Source organism: Rissa tridactyla, chromosome 1 (genome assembly GCF_028500815.1).
Source record: "Rissa tridactyla isolate bRisTri1 chromosome 1, bRisTri1.patW.cur.20221130, whole genome shotgun sequence".
NCBI lineage: Eukaryota > Metazoa > Chordata > Aves > Charadriiformes > Laridae > Rissa > Rissa tridactyla.
The window spans coordinates 161855792-161877365 of NC_071466.1; the positions used below are offsets into that span (position 1 = coordinate 161855792).

At 47.9% G+C, this 21574-nt stretch overlaps 1 protein-coding gene across 18 annotated transcripts in view; it reads right to left on the reverse strand.

Annotated features, from left to right (window-relative positions):
* RBFOX2 (RNA binding fox-1 homolog 2) overlaps positions 1-17055 on the reverse strand; it is a 175623-nt gene extending 158568 nt beyond the window's left edge. For all 18 annotated transcript variants that reach the window (XR_008463403.1, XR_008463431.1, XR_008463413.1 and 15 more), the window contains exon 1: positions 16578-17055. Coding sequence is in view for 7 of the 18 variants with exons in the window: in XM_054182526.1 (XP_054038501.1) it covers positions 16578-16796 (219 nt within the window). In the remaining 11 variants the exon portion in view is untranslated. The remainder of the gene's footprint in view (positions 1-16577) is intronic.
* Between the last annotated feature and the right edge of the window lie 4519 nt (positions 17056-21574).

Genomic DNA, 21574 nt, shown 5'->3' on the forward strand with positions numbered 1-21574 from the left:
GGGATCTACATACAGGTCCGTTAAAAAAAAACATTTTGGACTTCTACCAGCACAGCGGCACACAAGAACCCACGAAGCATCCTGAAACATAACTGACCTCAGTTTTCATAACTGATCCTCCTCACTCCAAGAAAATTTGAGTTATTTTATATCACGACCTTCAACCTACAGGAAACGGCAAAGTAAGAGCCGAGGAGGAATATTTACAGAGAGGAAACAGCTGGAAATGGGCCATATGAGTATCTTCAACGTGTATAAAGTTTTCCAGCTCCCCGATTCAGTTTCTGGGCCAGCTGAGAGTCACCGAGCAGCACTGCACTGTGCCCAGCTGCAAACGTGAATCTCAACCCCGAGACTCCCCTTGACAATCAAAGGAAGGGTGGGAATCTCTCAATGAGCCTGCCCAGGAGGTGGAAACACAGCGTATTTGGCCAAACCTCATTACAGGGCATCTCCGGCCTTTCTCCTCTCTGCTGCTTGCTCACTATGACAGCCGATCTATAAGTCACAGAGCTCATCAGCATGCAGTCGCCTGTCCCCCCTCTGCCCACACCCTCCCCGTACGCTCCCCAGCATGCAGCAGTAATTGCCTTTCCTATTAGCCCACAGCGACAACAGCTGCCATGGCAACTAGCAATGATTTTAATAAGTTTGGTCTGTTTTCAAGGGCAGCACACGCGTGCCGGCACATGAGCGCGTTGCGGACGCGCGCCGAGGGGAAGGAGGGCCTGCCGTCAGCTACAAAGGCTGAGTTGAAAATACAGTTAATGGGAGAAACCGCAGATGAACAAACGTTTATCCCCCCTCCTCTGCAGGAGGAGAGGACAACTGCTCACTCTTAAAGCAGTGCGGGTGTGAGAGAGATTGACAGCAGTGTGGCGGTACTAAACATGTAAAAGGCTCTCCTTGCGAGAGCTACAGATGCCGCCCAGGTGGATGCTGCCCAGGTGACAGAAGTGACGTGCAGCTGCACTGTGGGTACCACGCACCACATCAACGTATGCACTGCTGCTCTCAGCACCAGAGACAGGCACAGCAAGCACCCGACATCACCTTCCTTCTTGAAGGGACAGCAGAAACAACCCGGCTTCTTCAACAGCTTTTCTTTCTACAACACTACCAGAGTCTCCTCTCAGGTCATTCCCCGAGTCTCCTAGGCTCCAGAAAGTCAACATGCAGTTACTGATTTAAAAAATAAATAAAACAAAATTAAAAAAAAAATCAGTATTAAGGATAAAAGTTTTGCCATTGTTGCTGCGCACACACACAGAAAAATCCTGCTGATCTACTGCTTCACTTTATCCCCTCAACATCTGGGGTTACCTGTCATGGTCTCAGCCACAAGCATCTCCCCTTCTCCCAACTGCACCCACAGGCAGGACCCCTTCCCGGCACCTGCACCCTTCCAGCACATCTCAGCCCCCAGGACACCCCGACTCCCCAGGCAGGTGCTGGTGCCTCATGTCCCTTGCTCCTAGGACCACCACACAGACATCAGGCCTGCAGTACCCCAGGCTAATCTGCTGATCACTTTAAACTACCGTGGAAGATGCAGTTGCTGTACACCGAGGGCAAAGTTGAGCATTATGGATAAATCACTCCAACACCTGGTGGGATCCAAAAGGCACGATCCCACACCCTTCCCCAAAAAAGCAGTGGGTTCACAAGCCATCCCCTCTTTTTAAACATGACCTCACAGACAGACAGCCACAACATCCACCACAGTGCAGTCAGCTGGATTTAATGATAAACTCCTTCTCTTTGGCATTACTCATTTTCTATGAGATCACAAAAAAGAAAGTCGGAGTGAAATGGCGAGCAGAGGGAAAGGATCACTTCTTTCAGCAGCTGTTTACCACCGGATCAGCTTAGCCTTGAGGTAAGGTTTCACACCACCCACCCCAACACAGGGAGTCACTACACAAGGGCTGTGCCTACTGTAGACACGCCACAAACACAAGCTCTTGGTGGTCCGGAGCAAAGGGGTGTTATCAATCAGACCAACCTACGCCAGATGGCCTAACACTGCTTAAGCCAGTAGTACTGATATAACATTTGCAAAGCATGAATTTAATACTAATTTATTTTTTTTTTCCAAAAACCTTCTGAAGGTTTGGCTTGATCAGCTGTTTGTCATCCACCCATCAGCTGCTACAAAGGACACCTTCTACTGTGCAAACTGCACCAGTACCTGTAAACTCCACGTACAAACTCTAAGCAAGCAGGCACGAAAATCAAGTGTGGTATGGTGAAGCTCAGATCTCCAAATTGGCTGCAAGGCTAAGAACATGGTACCATCCCAGTCTCATAAGCAATGCAGATTCATAGGAGAGGGGATTAAAAAAGGGAAGAGAAATCTGTACAACCTTTACAACTATACTACTTATTTTGCACAAGCCTAAAGAAAATTTGAAATATCTCTAACAACAGGATGCAGATCCATGCATGTATTTAATTTTAAGTGAATTTTGGTACTAGGGGAAGATGTTGTAATTAAAATGCTGCAGAGCATATCTTCTGTTAACACAGCCAGCTGATGCAGTACAAGATGGTAGCAGTGTATAGCTCACCATGTGCTGCCAACACCCTCCAAGGACCATCCTTAGATGGAGTGGGCAGCAATTAAGTGAGGAGGCCACATACCACAGGTGACCTGGTGGAGTTGTTTCAGACCTCTGCGCATTACCTTGTGCCACAGTTTTCTTCCTAACATTAATGCTATGCAATTACACACATTATGACTTAAGAAGGGCTCAAATCCATGATAACGGAGGCTAGGCTAAAGAATACACAGATATTTAACTGCTAAAAACAAAGGATTAAATCTATGAACAGGAATCAAGAGATCTGTTTTGATTCCTGTAATGCTATCTGCCTTGAACAAACTCTGTGGGTACATTAGTCTCTGGCTAGCCCATACATGACAAAAAAACATCACACTACTTAACTCACTCAAGTGACTGAGCCATACTGGAAGCGGCAGACGAAAAGGACTCCTGGAAACCTTCTCTATTCCTTTCATCTAACGTCTGAGATGCAACTGTGAACCTCTCGCCCAAGTAATAACACTGCTTTATTTTTGCTGTACATTCTGCCTTTTCAAGCAGCATGTGAAAACGATGCGCCATCCTTGCCAGATTCATTGCTGCCCAGGGGGTTAAACACAACAGCAATGAATTGACCAGTCTTGTTAATTTAATTCAGCTACATGAGAAATCTGTAAACAGAAGCAGAAGGCATGACAATACTATCAGAGGGCTCTGAACACAGCATTGCATAATTTGCTTTGGGTTATTGCTGCTAACTGTGCAAGGAAGAGGAAATTTTCCTACAGGACATTTTACATCTTTACTGCTTAAGCTCGTCCAGGTAAGAAAAAAGTTTTGTACAGGCACATCATTTTTTCTACCCTGCCAATTAGCTTCACGCATAACATGCTAAATTATCATTTGACAAGACTTCCAGCAACTCCAACCCAGGGCCAATTTAACAGTAGCCAGAGGTGAAAGTCTTCCTCCAGTCACTGGGGAAGGCAGCACCACCTGCCCTGGTTCCATTGGAACGGAGCGGCCTTTGGGAGATGAGTCGTACCATGTCCCGTCCTCCCTTCCCACTGCACTCTTATTTCCACAGCGCATCTGTTCAAATACAGCCCGTACAAAATTCATTGTAATTTCTTCTAGCAATTTTGTGGAGATAGTTGCCTCCGCAACAAGCACCATGTAGTAACCATCTGTAGTTAAGCAGATCATCCCAAGAGCGAAGCTAACCACCCAACAGCTTCTGCATCCCAGGAAAATTCATACAAGACAGAAAAATACTTGCCTGGGAATTAGAGTTGGGAAGTGGCCTATTAAGAAGTCCTCCACTACTTAGTGTGACTGTATTCATCATCAAAATCCTGCCCAGGAAGTCAGAGGCAGAGAACAGCTTACAATGGTAGGAATTCACCCATGGAAGGGGAACAATGCCCCATGTTTACTCCTGCCCAAAGGGCCCAGAGATTTAGGGATTGTCTTTAAAATCCTCTTCTGGAAACAAAAGTCGAAATTGTAAATCTTAGAACCAAACAGATTTACAAACCTCTGAATCTTAACTGCAAACTCCCAAGAATTCAGGCATCAAGACACTGGTGACCTAGAACAAGAAACTACTCAGGAGAATGGACATAAAAATTGTATTTTGGACTAACCCCGAGGATCAAGTAAACCACACAAGCCAAACAAAACACTTGATAATACTGTGCCACCAAGGCTGGTCAGTTTGTCCACTGTATTGCACCTTTTCCAGCATATTTGCATCATCTCTATCAAGGACCAAATCCAAGAGAAGCAACCCACCATAACAACTTACAATAGATATGGGAGCCCAAGCACAGAGATTTTATGCTTATTTAGAGACAAACATAGACTACAGAGTTCATAGAGGAGCTTGCCAACACCTTGTCCGCAACAGTGACAAAATAGCTGAGACCAGGCAACTTGGAAAATTTCAGTACACACAGGAGTCAAAAACACCCATCTCCTGCTACACCTCCCAAGGACGGCCAGGGACAGGCACTACTTCAGGCAGACTGTCACCACATTCACATTGTAGCCAGAGGGTTCCTCATTCTGAGGGGACAGGACCACTGTCCCCCATTTGCCTGCAACTCCCGCGCCAACAAATACTAAACCCCGACAGAAACAAGAACATTTTTATCGTAGCATGACCTAGTGAAGCACTACCCGTTCCCTATCTACATGTTAAAATATGTAGACTGGTTAGTCTTTTCCTTATATGCAGATGTGCCCCAGATTTTCAGACGCCAGCATGATAAGGAAGGAGAACCAGATCACCAAAGGTGAAAAATAGTGGCTGGTACAGAAAGGACGGAGTCAATACAGAAAGGATGAACAAATGCTATACTGAATGCTGCACTGCAATGCAAGCCAATCTCCCTATCAAACTCCAATAGAGCTGCCAAACCCTGCCCCATGAAGCTACCACGACTGTAAGCTACTTCTATGGTAAATGCCTGCGGTAATCATGAGTTCCAAAAATGAAACAAATGCCAACCTCAAAAAAAAAAAAAAAACACCAATGCAAAAACTATCTTCCTGTTTTCACTGGAAAGGTCATGCCTATTTAAGGAAACCTTCACAAGCAACATGGACATGCTCCATCTACATCCATCAACTAACAGCCCAGAGTACAGTGTAATCACTCATCAAAAAATTCCCAGTCCTTAAAGGAGTCTTGGTCCCTGCTATGAATCCAACCCATGCTCCTCCTGGCATGCAAAGCAGTCAGGAACACCTGATACCACTCAAGACAAAAACATGAACTCATTGACCAGCAGAAGAGGAATCCTTACATACCCCTTTAAGCACTGAATAATAGGATGAAAACACACGCACAAAAAAGTCTCACAGCACCTCCATCTATTCTAGTCAACACCTTCCCCATGGGAAAGACCCATTCCCAGGAGAATGTGTACGTCGGTCACAGTCTGGCTGAAAGAGATACACTCAGATATGTTCTCAACCCCGCAACAGAGAGGTTTCAGGACAGAAATGAAGCATCAAGAATTCTTAGTGGTGCTAATTTGCGATTTATCAACTGAGCAAAGTTATTTTTCTGAATCTGCAGTATTTGGCACTGACCACATGATGCTCCTATTAAAAGACGACAGAAGAGATCGGGCAAGATGGTGAAGTGCAGCAAGTCTGTTCTGGAAGGATGCAATCAGTGGACAGAGGCACACACAGAAAAACCAGACCTAATTACAAGCATGGGTTCAATTTCCTGGCATAGCCACACACAGACATACATATATCAGATAACTGGTCAGACAACATATATTCAAATGCCAGTCTCAGTCTCATTCACCACACCCAAGTCCATCACAACAGTCCAGTTCTTGGACAAGAATAACTCACAGGTCAGAAGGGATAGACAAATGAAAACACTACAAAGAGTTAAGTTCCACTATAACCCCCTTTATTTGAAAAAAAATCAAAATCCATAGTTGGTCCACTTCCTTTTTTCTCCCCCTTCTCCTCTTCTCTGAAGCTTTCTCTGGCCCATGGTTGATGTCTAGCCATCACACAGACAGCACTGTTCACAAAAGGCCACTATCACCTCCTGCAGAATCCATCCCACCATGGCAAACGATGGCCTTACTGTTTGTGACTGTGACCTCTCAGCACAGCTCTCCCAACATGAGGCACTTCACATGCAGACCATCACTCTTAGGGAAATCTAACTAGCCCAGAAAGTTTCCAAGAAGTGCTTAGGTATAAAGGTCATATACAGAAAAAGCTGTTAGATACAGCTGGTGACATTAGCAGATGCCAGGTCTCCGCTGGATTTGAGTGAGCAGCGGGAGAGGCTTGCAGCCTCATCTCCTACCCTCACTTCAAGGCAACAAGAGTTCCTAGAACACACGCCAAGGCACAAAGTAGGCATTGCCAGGCTGGTCTTTTATCTCCTCTTGGGGAAAAAGCAGTGGGACGGCGTGTTTTTTCCTCCCCTACAGCTTTATACTACTTCCAGTATTGTAGTCTGACAATCTTGGCAACAAGATAGGGCATCCAGTCAAAAATCCTGGTCTTGTTCTCCAGGGCTCTCTGCAGATGACAGAGTCCCAGCCATACAGCACATTTCTGGCTCCCCCTTTTCTCAGTACTGTACTCCGCTAAGAAGAGAACATAACCGAACACCCATGTAGAAGCAATAAAAAGCATACAGTGATGGGACACACCAGGAATACGTTATTAAACAAGCAAAAGGAAGGAGATACCAAGTCCATGATCACCCAAGTACTTTTCACCCAAGACACCTGAATCCCAAGTAGCAGGATTGTTTTGCAGCCCAAACGTGTCTCAAAGCCTCCCCAGCAAAACGTGCCGTGGCTTGTCTCCTCCTCCTCACTGACCCCAGAAGCGCCCACGCTGAGACCTGTGTCCTCAGGAAGGGGGCGAGTTGCTGGTCCCCCCACACAGCGAGTGCAGGGAGCAGGTCTGGAGCCAGTTCCTGCCTTTCCTGTCCACCCAGCAGCATTCTGCTTGCCAACAGACCGAAACATGCTCTTAACTCTAACATTCTCTCCTAAAAACAGCATTTCAATTGCAAAAGTCAAGGGCTGTGGATTAAAAAACACCAGTTACAGCTACCCATGTAACTTCCACTCCGTTTCCTCGTGTGCAGGGATGTTACAACAAATCAGGTTTATGTGCTATTTTCTCCTGACTCCCGCCTCATTCAAGCCTAGGAAGCGCTGTGTTCTGAACAGGAAAAATGGCCGCAGAAACCAAAACGCAAGTGGTTTTGTAGTTATAGACAAGCAATATCCCTTCTGCTTAAAAAGTCAGATTTCAAACCTCATCTTCCAAGTAAAGTTTCACTACGATGATGACCAAGTTACTTAATTCAAGCTTTTCCACTGTTTTTTTTTTTTTTTTTTTTTTTTATTTTAAGATGAAGACAACATCATTTTACATTGGCCCACCATGACACACTTAAGGATCAGCCTGTGGAAGTGGTAGATATTTGTATATACAGTGGAAGTTGTAGAGAGCTGTAGATCAAGGATTTAAACATTACCAAAACCCCAACAGCTACAATAACAAATACAAATAAAAAATAAATCTGGTTGCAAGCGTCAATGGGATTTTTGCAAAACTGGTCTTACTACCAATATGTCTTTTCCCATTTCTACAGGAAGAGATTATATACCTTTTCTATCTCTCAGGAAAACTGCAAAAACAAGATCATTAGTATCTGTGAAGCACCCACACTACAGTGGTGAGTACCACAGAAGAGGCCATTAAAAATTAATAGTTCTGTATTCAGTGCAAGGTTTAGATTATCTGCAGTAAATTCGGTTTGGGGTCACACATGAGATGAAAAGGAAGAAATGAAATATTGAATAGCTCTCAGTCCTAAGCCTGACCTCAGACCCATTTTAACTGATAACAAAACTCCCGCTAGATTTAATAGCGTGTCAGTGAGCGTTATCCATTTGATGGACTTACGGAGATGAAGTCATCTCTAAAAACATAAAATGTACGACCACATAATTAAGACCTCACATGGTGCCTTCTTGTCACATCCTCCTTGCGGGGTAGTTGCCGGGTACAAGCTCTAGGCCCTACCACTCTGGGTGTACCATGTACTAAATCTACCCCGGCCACAGCCTGCTGCAGCACTGGTTCTCACTCTGGCACGTTCTCTGTCTCTCCACCCCTTTGCATTGAGGAGACAGCAACCAGCAGCTTCAGACCACCCAGGACAAACACCAACTCCCATAGCACTGCTGCAGCATAACACACTTCTTCCTAAAACTGGAACATTGAGGGCATTCTGAATTTTCACACATTTCAACTTCCACTCCTGGATAAAACAAGTAACAGGACAGGTAGCAGCTTCAGAAGTCAACTGATTTCTCCTGCAGGCTGCCCAAGAGACATTCAGATCTCGGCAAACCAGAAGTTACGCGTACACTTTACTGCCTCGGTTTCCTCCGCAATCTGGATCGTTCCTGAGGCAGATGTCACACAGATTCCTGCTTCCCGCTCTCATCCATCCCACCAGCCCCAGGACATCGGTATGCCCCACGGTTCAATCTGCCACGGCAACACCACATGCTAGGTTTTCTTCCCTGAATGAACCTTCTGGATCTCCCCAGGTTGTGAGGCTGGTCCCACTCATGGGAGTAGAAGAAGCATTAGAGGAAGCAATCCTTACTTCTTGGAACCACCCCAAGTCACTCCAAAGCTGAGCTCTGAGAAGAACTGGTGTCCACAGGCAAGGAGAAGCACCTGCAAAACATATTCCACACCAATCCAGCTCCGCTCCAAGGCTACACGAGGCTTTTAATATGAAACAAGATAGGAAAATAGGCCTTTTTGATGGACCTTCTCTCCAGGACAAGAAAGTACAAAGGGTAATGGAAAGCCCTTTAATGCACACACTTCCCTCATTTCATCTTCCCACAAAAAGGAAGCAAAGCCACAGAACAGAATAAAAACAAAAAGCCGGGCAGAGATGGCTCAGAAGAACCATCTCACCGCAGCTGCTCCGAGAGTCATGCCTGGCTGCGCTGCCGGCAGAACTAGGACCCCAGGGAGAAGGCATCCAGCCCTGCGGCAGGGCAAAGCCCAGCCTTCCCCCCACCCCAAGGGGATAAGCAGGCTGGAGGAAAAGCAACCTTCCCACTCCTTTCCAGGTAAGGGAACGGCAACTGCAAGCCACAAATTATAGGCCTGGGATGCCAGCTACAGCCTCTCCTCAGCCCACGCAGCACTAAATCAAGGCTTTTAAGTGAAGCCTCAGTGGGATTTTCTTCCCAGGCATCGCCCCCAATGGTGACAACCACCCCAAGTGTCTGCAAGAATCTCCTACAGAAATAGCAGGGGAAAAGCTGTGCAGAAAGCCTCAGCTAAAAGAGCACACTCCGGTCCCTTGAAGAAACCTGAGCTGGATCCAGATCCCAGGGCCTCAAAGGCCTCTGGGGAGAATATTTTGATGTTTGCAACACACAGAAATGCCACATAAGGTTGCTTCTTTAGCCTCTCTATTAAAGGAAATTTATCTAAGTACTGCCAGAGGGTAAAAAGTGCTGACACGCTGGGGGGGTTTTCCCTCTCAAATGGTGCACGTTCTTCCCCATCTCTATGCTAATACTTGCATTGTTGCTGAGGCAATTATGAGCAGATAAAACCCAAGAAAGTCCTACAGAAAAAGCAACAATTACTTCTAGCCCACACTCTTTGAAGCAAGCATCCAATCTTCCCGCACAATGAACTTTCCTAGACAAAGGCAAACACAAGAAACAGCCCGAGGAACGCACAGCCACTTCAAAAACATGCCAGACCGAATCCCACTGTCCTACCCAAGAGATGCAAGTGAAAGATCTCATGGCCTCTTTTCTAATCAGTATGAATCACAAGTAGACTCTGCCCACACTCCAAAGGTTAGGAGGTGGCAACGGTATAGCTGATTGAACACCAATGTCACACCAACTGAGCTGGCAGAAACTGCCAAAGCTTCCTGCTCTGCCCAAACAGATGCTGGATCCAGCTCAAGTTCTGCTCTTGCCCCTCATTAAACAAGGGAGCTTTTGTATACAACCTTTCCTACTTTGCGGATGCTTAAATACATCCTATCATTGCTAAGGGGTTAGTGTCCCATTTCCTTTGGTCCAGCAAGAGAGCTGCTAGGGGTGGTTTCAATAGATGCTGTACTTAGGTGCGACAAGCCAAACAAGAGACTGAAACAGTTCACAAGCCTCTTCCCAAACACCCTGGAAATCCACCAGAACCAAGAACACAGGTTAGGAATGTCAACCCACAACGGGTCCTTTTCAGCAAAGCCCAGCAGACAGCAAAGCTCTCCTGCAAGAGAGGTGCCCTGTCACGGCTCAGTGGGACAACCTGGCAGAGTCCTGACAAAGAACACTGCGGATCAGGACGGTGGCATGGTCCAAGCCTGGTGAAGACCATTTCATACAGCCCCTGCCATCGTTGGGCTTGGCTCCTGCAAACATCTCAAATTCAACCTGGAAAAAAAGAGGTGCGCTTCTAAAGTAAAGCAGGAGGGGGAAGCAGTCTGGGGAAAATACACACACATCTTTCAAACTGGCATTTTCCTGAATTTAGAAAATATTGCTGGCAAAATTAAATTTACTGGAGAGCAAAGGGAGTTAAGGCCCAAAATGCAGTCAAGCAGCTCTAATCCCTAAACATTGGGATTATCTCATGACAGCTACACTCCAGCGTCCACTCTATACCACTTCAAAATGTAGATCAACAGAATGCTTCAATGAACTGGAACTCGTTACCTCTAATTGCTTCTCTCACTTCGCTTCTGGATGTTCCTCTGATCCCTCAGCCACCGCATTTCAAAAGCACACATACACACAGAAGGTCAAGTAATATCCAAGATGGGCCAATGAAAGAAGAGGTTTCCAGCTGACCAAAACACCTGCCCTCCTCTTTTGCTTCGCATGAAAACTAAGGCTTGCCCCATGCCACAAGACAAGTCAGCAGGGCAGAGCGGTAGGTTTTAAAGCGTCTTCAACCGATGCGACCCCTAACATTTTCCAAAGGGGCAGAGGCTCCTGTGCAGCAAACCAAAGGCTGCTAGCAACAGGCTTTATTTTTCCAAGCTAACAGGGGTATGTCCTTCAGCAGCAGTCTCCAGGGGGCCACGGACCACACACAGAATCCAGTTCAGGTCTGTCTCAACTTCAGTTTGGCTTCCCTACTACTAGTCCAAACGAAGCAGTTAATTTATTTTATTTTACTGATGCCTCCTTTACGTCTCCTGTGTTCTGGTATTCCTGCTGCCACCAGCCTTGCTGCAGCAGAGCCACTGAGAGCCCTCAGCCCTGCCGCTATAAAGCACGAAGCCAGCACAGCAGCATAGCTGCTAAACCTTCAGTGACCAGCACTTCTTTGAGACGGTCTTGAAAATAGGTGTGTGAATCCCTGATACAAAAGGGCAAGGTGGGAGCCTTGCTTGCTAGGTCATTGGGAAGAAAAGCTGATCAAAGGATGTGCCTGGGAGAGAGGCACACTGCTCTGAACTCAGCTAGGTGGGCAACCTTTTCAAAACGCAAGGGAGAGCCCAAGCTTTCTGAAAAATGCCAGCACACTCATGTTTCTAACTGGGAATTTTGAAAGGGAAAAATAAAAAGCATATGTCTACAGCTGGTACACATACGCAGAAGGAAACCATCTCCAGTAGAGTCAGACCTCTGTTCGTCTTCCAACCTCACAACCGCAGCCATCACCTTTAAAGACAAACCTCTGAAATCCAAAGAGAAATACCGACAGAGCCTGGAGGGGTACTAAAGCACACAGAAAATTCTACTTGGGCTTTCCATTTTCCTGAATATGGCAAGAAAAGAGCCAACATTAAAGTGCTCTCAACATCACTAAAATCACAACTTTCAGTCTGTTTGCCAAACGTTTTCTTTGAACTGGAGATTTTCTTAGTCTTCCCAGACTCTGTCAGGTCTAACTCATAACACTCAAATATTTAAAAAAAAAACACAAAGGACAAAAGCAAACAGAGAAATAACAGCAAACTTAAAGGTGATTCATTATGTCTCATCACATCAGCAACAGTCTGTCCAAAAAGCATACCAGGAAACCTCATCCTGGATCCAAGGCAGGGGTCAGCTTCTAAAAATTGGAACTTCCATTTCTTTTCTAGGGTATCTTTTATCCCTTTTATTGCTCTGCATCTCTTTAAGACGACGGCCATGCCGTGAATAATAAGAGGGAGGAAAAAGCTAACCTGATTACACAGCTTTTCCATGATTTACTGGAACTAGATGTTCTCATCTCTAAGATTTAAAAATACAGATTTCCATAGGGTCCCCCAAAGCATAAAACCTGTTATTCACTGGCCCCTTCTTGACTACAATCCCAGTCAGCCATCTTACTTGTAAAACCCAAACCTGTCTTTGGAAATTATCGGCAGACTGATTTCTTGCCCTCCTCTGAAACACCACAAACGGGCCATACTTTGAACGAGGACACTGGTTGTCATGAAGCACCAGCAACATCCCCGCTCTCCCCTTTCTGTGGCACACTGCCATTCAAGGTTCCCAGTCTTTGTACTGGAAGGAGTCAAGCTGGTAGAGGGTGTTACAGACCATCATCTGGCTCACAGTAGGAAAAGAAGCCGCAGACGTTCTTGCAGAGCAAAGACTTATCGTCTGTTATGTCATTATTTAGTCACAGGGGACTGATCTCAACACCACTAGTCATCTTTATGAACCCTACACAGACATGCCTGAATGACAACACAAAGTCACCACTCATCGCTGCCACTAAAAGTTTATGTGGGCTGGATAAGGCATAGGCCACAGCTGCGTTAACTGTCTTCCCTGACCAGTCAACCATGCTCACGGCTGCAGAAGAGTAATTCTCCCAAAAACTCAGGGATACTGAGCACACAAGTCATTCGTGAAAGAGGAGCACAGATCAGCTCTGCTCACGTCTTGCATCTAATTCCAACCACAGATGACCCCTACGTATAATTTTAATTCACTAACCAGCCTAGGTCCCATAAAAAAGTTAAATCAAAATTCAGCTTGGGGACCAAATGAGGGGTTGATTAACTCATTCAACCCCATGCAAAGCAACTGGAAGATATTTAATAACTTTCTTCAGCTGCATAAGCTGGCTGGTACACCCCTAGCATCTCAATGGGAAAGACAAACACAGCACCCTGGAATTACATCCTTGTCTGCAGCTCCAAAGAAAAAGAAGGGACACTTCCCAGCTAGCCACAACATTTCTTGTCTTTCATCATGGGAGGAATGGAGGAGGAGAGAGATTATTGCAAGGGTGCTTTCTCTACAATCGGTGCAGCAGTCAATCTCTTCCAACAAGCAGCAAATACAGCTGCATCAACAACTGCATTTCAGTGCAGTTTCACAAGTGACTTAAGCCAATATAACTTTTTTTTCCCCTTGCCTCTGTTAGGGACTATTTTTACCCAAATCAGCAAGCTGATCCAAATGATTCAACTCATCCAAGCCAGCAAACAGAGAGCAAGCTAGTTCCTAGCTAGTATTTATACAGTTAAAAAGCAGCAGTACCTCTGGGGCCCTTCACTTCCAAAGCTTACAAACATATCCAAATACTTCCAGGAGACATTCCTGGCTGGTGGTGTTTGATTTTTGCCACATATGGACCAAAGGGAGCTAAAAATCAGCAGATTGTGCTGGACCTTTTCCTCCCACGCCACGATTAACTGAAATATGTCCCAGAAGCAGATAGTAGCCATGATCCGATTTGTCCCAATCCCAACTCAAGCAGCTTTACACCACCCTCCTAACAAGATCAGCACTGGCCAAACACCATTTATCCGGCCTGATCAGAGATGGATTAGATAATGAAACCCTAACTGCATAAGCTGTCTGAGCATGCTGGCCTGAGACTGCAGAAAACAAGCAGCCCAGCAAATTTAAGGGCTACTTTAAGCTTTAAGGCACACTTTACCACAGGTTCTTAATAACTAGCTATAATCTCCCTATAGGCTAGTTTTTATATTTCATGTTAACAGACACACAAAAAAAGCTATTAGTTTTAGAGTTGCATTAGTAATTTCTATAGCTAAATGATTTATTTAAGCACTACAAGTCGTGTTCACATTCTGAACCATGAGCAGGTAGGGGTTATGCACAGAAGAAACCGTGGCAAGCGTGGCACCCCGGGATTCCTCACTATCAGCACTGAGACGCGAACGAGGTCACCAAGTTTACACAGCAACAGCCTGTGGCTCTGGAACAGGAAGTAGAAAATTGACAGGATCTGCAGGAAAAACAAGGTTGCCGGTGTTATTTCCAGCTTCCAGAAAGCCTCTAGTACATGGGGGGGGGGAGAAAAAGAAAAAGAAAAAATATCAAAGAATAGGCTCTTTATTCCTCTTGTAAGCATTATGTACAATTAAACATAGAGAATTTACTAAGAACCACCCACTATTCTCAAATAAGGTACTTCAAAAGAATACGCTATCTGGACAGAAATCTTCATGAAAGGCAATCCTGTATTTTGACTTTTAGGTAAAAAGATATCAAATTTCCTAAATATTACAGAACACATTTTTCATAACTCTGATATTATTTGTATGTTTGGCTTTCAAATCTGGTATTTCTTGCTTATAACCATGAGAAGATTCTCCATATAAATAAACCACACTCTTTAACAGTAAAAAAAGTCAAGGGAAACGTCTGGACATAATGGTACGTGTGTGTGCATATATACATACATGTTTATTATCATCTTTTATACTGAAAAGATTGAAAAAAATCTTTTCCATATATATACATATGGAAAGATTACAATTACACTAAGAATACCAAGTAGTTACAATATGAGTGTCCTAGTCTGAAGAATAGTTATACAGACTATAAACACACTTAACTTCAAAATTGGACTCTTTTAGTTGCACTTCTCCACCTAATTTCTCCACTGTTTGCCAGCGTTTGATATGAAAACAAAATCCAACTTTGCGCTAAGATCCACAATTAATCCTTACTACCATTACCACCAATATTACACACTGCTGTGCACGCACACTGTCGTAGCCCCATGGTTGAATGCTGCAATCTTAATATCTTGTGTTATTCATTAAACAGATAACAAAACACTTTCCTCGATGTAAATATAGAGGAGAGTCTTTTATGTATATAGAAATTGTTCTCATTTGCAATGAAAAAAAAAAATATTAAAATTGTTTTCTTAAACCAATTCAAGTTCCTTCCTGAGCAATTTTCAGTTGATTTACCGCCAGTTTACATCAACACCAACCAGCTTAATCACTAACTGCAGGTAAATGAGTGCATCTCCTGTAGCCTGTGCCTCAGTTCGACCCCGAAGAGCTGGAAGAATTTCATGTCACCATGTTCAGGCACTCATTCATAATTCCTAGCAAGACACAACGTATAAGCACTCCTTCAACGCTCAGCATCTTTCTCCTTGCAATTATACACATTGTCTAAGTCACAGTTGACATCTACGTGTGGGAGAAGATACTACTTCAAGGAATAAGAGCATGGCATGGTTTTTGCTGGCCCTTGCGGGAGGGAGCGCAAGCGGCAGCACTCGGGTGTGAAGCTCCAGCCTACATTCAGCCCACACTATCACACCAGTGAAAAAGTGATGTTGTGAGGTGGAGAGACCACCAGGAAAGGCTGAACATCAAACAGAACCACGAACAAAACCTTCCTGCTGCAAACTATTAAAAAAAAAAAAAGAAATATTGAACATGCAAACCGGGTACAGCCTGGGAAATAAAAAAGGAAGATCCTTGGCCAGTATTTGGGCATCTAGATGAGAAGCACGTTGGAGCGGAGAGGATGCTCCCCTTGGAAACTCCCAGCAGCGCTCACCAACCCAAGGAAAGGCGAGAAGAGAAACAAGTTCAGGCGAATAAACCCACGCTGCTTCCAAAGAGCTCTGGCACACTGGTCGCAAGAAACGGGAGCAAAAAGAAGGGCCGTAATAAAACTAACACCCAGACAAAGGAAAGCAGAAAGCACCTTGGCAGCATCACTCTGGCAAACGCAAAGGTGAAGGCACCTGGGAATAGCGATGTTTCTGGGACCATAGGAACATTGGCAGCCCCTGTGCCAAGCTGGAAGATGCCCACCCGACGCCCCACGACCCCTTTCCCCCTTCCCAGGCAGCAGAGCTGCCTGGGAAGGGGGAAAGGGGTCGTGGGGCGTCGGGTGGGCATCTTGGCGATGGTTTGGGAGACCCACCAAAGCCCTGCCGGTGTCCCCGGCCCAGCCCCGCCACCCGCCGCCTCCCAGACGGGCGGAGAACGGCGCTGCCCGGAGCGCCGGACCCAGCGGCTGCTCCCCGAGGGCCGCGGCCCCGCCGCCGCCCCACGTGTTGGACTGAGCCCCGGGAAGGAGAACTCGCTGCTCCCGGTAGGGAAAAAGGTCGGTAAAGCAAATCCCGCAAAACCGAAATTAAACGCGGCCCGGCCCGGCCGCCCCCCTCCTCCCGCCGAGCCCCGGGTGCGGGAGAACCGGCGAGGGCCCGGCCCGGCCCGGCCCTGCCCGCTACCTGCATGCCGCCGCCCTCGGCCTCCGCCTCCGTCCGCAGCCGCTTGCTGTGGCCGCCCTCGGCGCCGTCCCCAGCGGGCATGGGCTGCTCCAGCTCCGGCTCCCGCTTCACGCCGCGGGCGGCCCCACCGCCGCCGCCGCCGCCGCCGCCTCCGCCGGCCAGGAGCTGCGGCTGTGGCTGCTGCTGCTGCTGCTGCGGGGGCTGGCCGCCCTCCGCCATCCGCGCCGCCGGAGCCCCGGCCGCCCCCCGCCGCCGCCGCGATCGCCCCGCTCTGTCACCGCGACACCGGAGGAGGAGGAGGGTGAGCCCCGCGCCGCGACCAGAGCAGCGGGCGCAGCGGGCTCCGACCCGCCGGAGCGCCTCAGTCACGGGCTCGGAGGCGGCTGGGGAGGGGCCGAAGCCCCTCGGCAATCTCCGGAAACGCCGGCCAGGCCGCCGCAGCCGCGCGACCCCCGCTCGGCAACCTTCGGCGGCGGCGGCGGGCGGGGCGCGGGGCGGGGCCGGCCGCGGGGCGGGGCCGGGAGGGGCGGGGCGGCCGCGGGGCACAGGCCGCCCGCCGCCGCCGCCGCTGTGGAGCCGCACGGGGCGGCGGGAAATGGCCGCCCGGCCCGGCCTTGTTCCCCGCGGCCTGGGCCGAGCCGGGAGCGCAGCTCTGCGGGAGGGGGGAAAATGGCCGCAGGGTTGAGGCGCGAGGGCGGCCTGGTTTCTGCCTGCCGCTGAGGGCGTCTCTTTGCCACGGGGCTGGGCGGGAGGATTTGTGGTTCGGGCCAGTGAAGCGTTTTTGTGAGGGTGGTGAGGCACTGGGACAGGTTGCCCACAGAAGTTGTGGGTGCCCCTTCCCTGGAGGTGTTCAGGGCCAGGCTGGGTGGGACTTGGAGCAGCCTGGTCCAGTGGGAGGTGTCTGTGCCCATGGCAGGAGGGTTGGAACTAGATGATCTTTAAGGTCCCTTCCAACCCAAACCATTCTGTGATCCCATGATTAACAGGTGGCAGTGGGTGCGGGACTTCCCCCCGCCCCTCAGCACGGCTGAGGCAGAGCCATGTCCCCAGAGCCCCCACTGCACGCACAGCCATGTTTCTGTCCCCCGCCCGCGTAAGGTTGCCTCTCGGGGTGAGGTCTCCGCGGCTGTTCCTGTCAGGAGCGGTGCTGAGCTGACAGTCTGGGGTGAGGGGTACTGACTTGACCCCCTGCTTCAGGAGCATCCAGCATCTGGGTGTGCACTGCCCAACTCAGTACCTGATGGTGCCCCTGCTCAGCGCAGCCTCCCGTCCCTCATGTCAGGTCTTTTCTGGCCTTTTCCAGGCCTTCTCCATGCTGCTCTGGGCAGCTCACCCCAGAGCCCATCTCACAGCCCCAGTCTGCATCTGATTTCTTGAGAACAGGGCTGATCTGTTTTCCAATTCCCAACAGCCTCCATGGGTTTCTCCTGCATTTTTATATATATAACTCCTCATTCATTCTGCTGCAAATGACTTCCAACCAGATGGAGACACCAGTCTTCAAAAACCTGAAGCCTGTTCATCAGCCCTTTTGTATGTCTCCACGTTTTTGATCTCGAGGAACAAATTTGGGATCCTCAACAGAAAAGTGAAGTTGATTTTATTAGGCAGCGGCTGTCTGGTAGCACCAAGGATGATGCCTGCTCTAGAATGAGGAACGCACAGGCAGCCTGTACTGTCCTGAAAGTAGTCTGGAAGCCATGGCAACTTGACGGAGAAAGTGATCTGCAGATCATAGTACAAATCTGTGGTTGGTTTTATTACAGGATGGGAATGGCACTCTTCCTCCACCTGCGAACGCTTTGGAGGAAACGCAGAAAACTAGGAATGGAGGTGGTCGTTATGAGTCAACACACAAAGGAGGAAGCCCTTCTTGACTTCTCAAATATTACCATGTGTAACACAGCCTGTGGACCAGTTAGGGTTACCTTGGTGTGTCTTTACCCATCTGCTGATGTTCATGAGTGACAGTTACAATACATGACTCCAGCCTTTCCTTACACCACATTTTTCCTAATCCAAAAATAGTTTCCAAGGCCACGTTAAAAGCTATTTTAAGTGGGATGTTTTGTGCTGAGGTACCAGCTTGTCTCCTCCGGTGATGGGGAAAATCTCTTTTTTCAAAATGATTATAAATCCCCATGGAATGGCAGGCACCCAGAGGACAATTACATGCAGCTTTTGTCTGCTCCCCCACCAAGGGTAAACACATGTCTCATCCGTCTTGACTGTGTTTGATAAAATGAGCCAGATTGTCAAACAACATTGAAGGGACGTGTTCGGTCCGCTCTTGGCTTAAAAAGAAGCTGAGATTCTCGTGCCTGGCATGCTACTCATTCAGAGAAAAGCAGCATTTCTGTGTTTGTCCTCCTCCTAATTTTAATGAGGGGTTCTGGATGAAGGGTACAGGTTAAGGTATGGCCCGTAAGGCACTGCAGAAGGCTTCAACCTGAAGACAAGCTAGGAGTAAATAGTTTGGAGACAAGTCTGTGTGTGCTCCTCTCGCTGTGATCCAGGCATCTGTCCAATGCCCCCCTTGAGGGATATGGAAAGAAGGAGTCGCTCTGCAGTTCCCAGCCTCCATTTTTCTCTTTATCTTCCCCTAACCCCATTTCCACCCTCTCCTGCCATGCAGGTGCCAAAGCTGCTGCCAGTTCCCCCTCGCGTCCTGCGTTCGCAAGGCCTGTGCTGCAGAACACTGCCCGGGAGAGCTGGTGGTGCCACAGGCAGGTCCCTTGGCGAGGGGTTTTCGGCTGGCCCTGGTCTGCAGCCTGCCAGCAGAGCGGCCGGGGCCACCGCAGAGCACAGAGCACCCTCGGCTATGGTGCGGGTGAAAAGAGCTGAGGCAGGTATTGCGCCCTCCCTACCAAACTGACTCTGCAGTTGCCGCTGCCATGCTCTATGCTATCGTTTGCTTTCTGTCATTACTGCTGTGATATTTCATATTATTATTTCTCTAGGTTTTTCCATTTCCTCTTAAAAAAGATTAATGAATTAATCTTCACAATATGCTTGTGGGGTAGGTATTATCTCCATTTAGCAGATGGGATATGAGGCATTCCTGAAGTCACAAAAAAAAGCTTTTGAGCTGGGACTACAACCTTAATCCGTTGATTTCCTTTCACACAACCCAGCTGCCTTTTAGGTATTTGTATGTGACATCTGAGACATACTAAACAGACAGCTGACTCCTCTGTTAACCCTAACACTGCTGCACAGCCCTCTTGCCAAAGACCATGCCATGATTTTACAGATAAGTCTGCAGAGTTCTCACCAGTGCTTTATATTTGGCAGATCAATGAGAGGCAACTGTAAGACATGTTATGCTTCCAGAGAGCTCTCAGAAGCTGGTATGAAGAATATATCCTTTTGAACAGATTCATATCCTTTTAGAGTAAAGTTTTGGGGTGCTTCTCCCCCAGAAAGACACCCTGTGAAGGGGTTCCTTGAAGGATCATGTGCTGGTGCTCCCTCTGGGCTGGAGATCAGGTGGCATGGGGATGCTGGGTGCGAAAGGTCTATGGAAGTACAAAGAGAGGAGTCCCACGACGTGCTGGGATGGAGCAGAGGCAATGACTCATGCAGGCTCTAAGGCACAGGCATGAAGTGAGGCACAAACTCAGTCTTTGACCCGAAGGCATAGAAATCACTAGGAGACAGTTCAAAGCAAATCCCTCCTCTCCACCACCACAACTGAGGGCGGTTTCTTGCTGCTTCCATCATCTACACGTTATGTCTCATCCTGCTGACTGGCTCCCTCTTGCCCTCGCAGCCTCCCACAGCTTCACCCCTCTACTTCCCGGTGGATTCGCTCTCTCTGCTAAGCGGGTCGGGGGAGGTTTAGCGGCTTGCCCAACCCTGCTCCTTTCTGCTGTTTCTATCCTGCCAGCCAAGCTCCTGGAGCCAAATGCACTTCCTCCTGACAGCACTAACTCCCACAGGTAACAAAGTGCTGCCAAGGTAAAGTTTCAGCCTGCACTTTGGTCCTGGTTTCGCAGGAAGCGGTGATGGAGCTTTCCATAGCAACAGGCGTGGGTAAATGTTTCTCCTTGCTTATCTAGGGCCAGCTCTTTGCTACAAAATTTTATTAAGAGAAGCTGCCTTTTCTTGTCACCAATTAGCATGCAGCCAAAAATACATAACCTAAGTCAACAAAATCCAAGGACCTTGTCACCTGACTTAAACCGTCTGCTGGAAGGATGCCAGTCCCCATGCAGGGGCAGGAGGCCAATATCAATATGTCACACTGACGCAAGGGTGCTGGCAGCTGTCAGTCAGTGGGGCAACAGCCACAATGCACCCAGTGCCACCTCTTTTCCCAGTGCCACCTCTTGCAAAGAGGACACCTGGCTTCAGCATGCACCAGCGAGCACCTCGGTGCTCCGGCAGGGCAGCAATGTCAATGTCTGGAAATCAACCAGAGAACTCAGAGCAAAATTTTCCTGACTTATTTTCCTGACTTATTTTCCTGCCGGCTTCAAACATTGCTGCAGCACATTTATCGTTGCTAATTGCTGCTTGGTCTGTGGTTCTGTGGGGCATCATCGTGTACAAAAGTTGTTCCGTTTCAGGTATACCAATGCTGCTAAAGCAGTACGACACCTGCAGTGCAGATGCAGTTATCTGCATATATGCAGTTAGCATAAAAATGCCGTCTGCCTGCACTGCTTACGCCTGGGAGGATGGGGAATAAAGTAGGTCCTTCATCACTTCTAATATGAAGGGGCCTCCCACCATACCCCCAAAACTTGTAATAATAGGAAACTGTGTGAAGAGCGTGTCTGGGAAACTAAAGGTCTTTTGCTTTCCTGTTGAGACAGCGGGGCAGACCTGCTCAAGACAAGTAGCGTGAGCCACTGCGGTACCACAGCGAGCGCATGGGGACGCAGACCAGAAAAAAAAGACAAACCAAATGCATTGGCTCTCCCCCACCCTCTGGGTGCCAGAGATCAGGAAGGAGGGAAATACCTGGCATTTATTCCCCTCGGCTGCCTGTC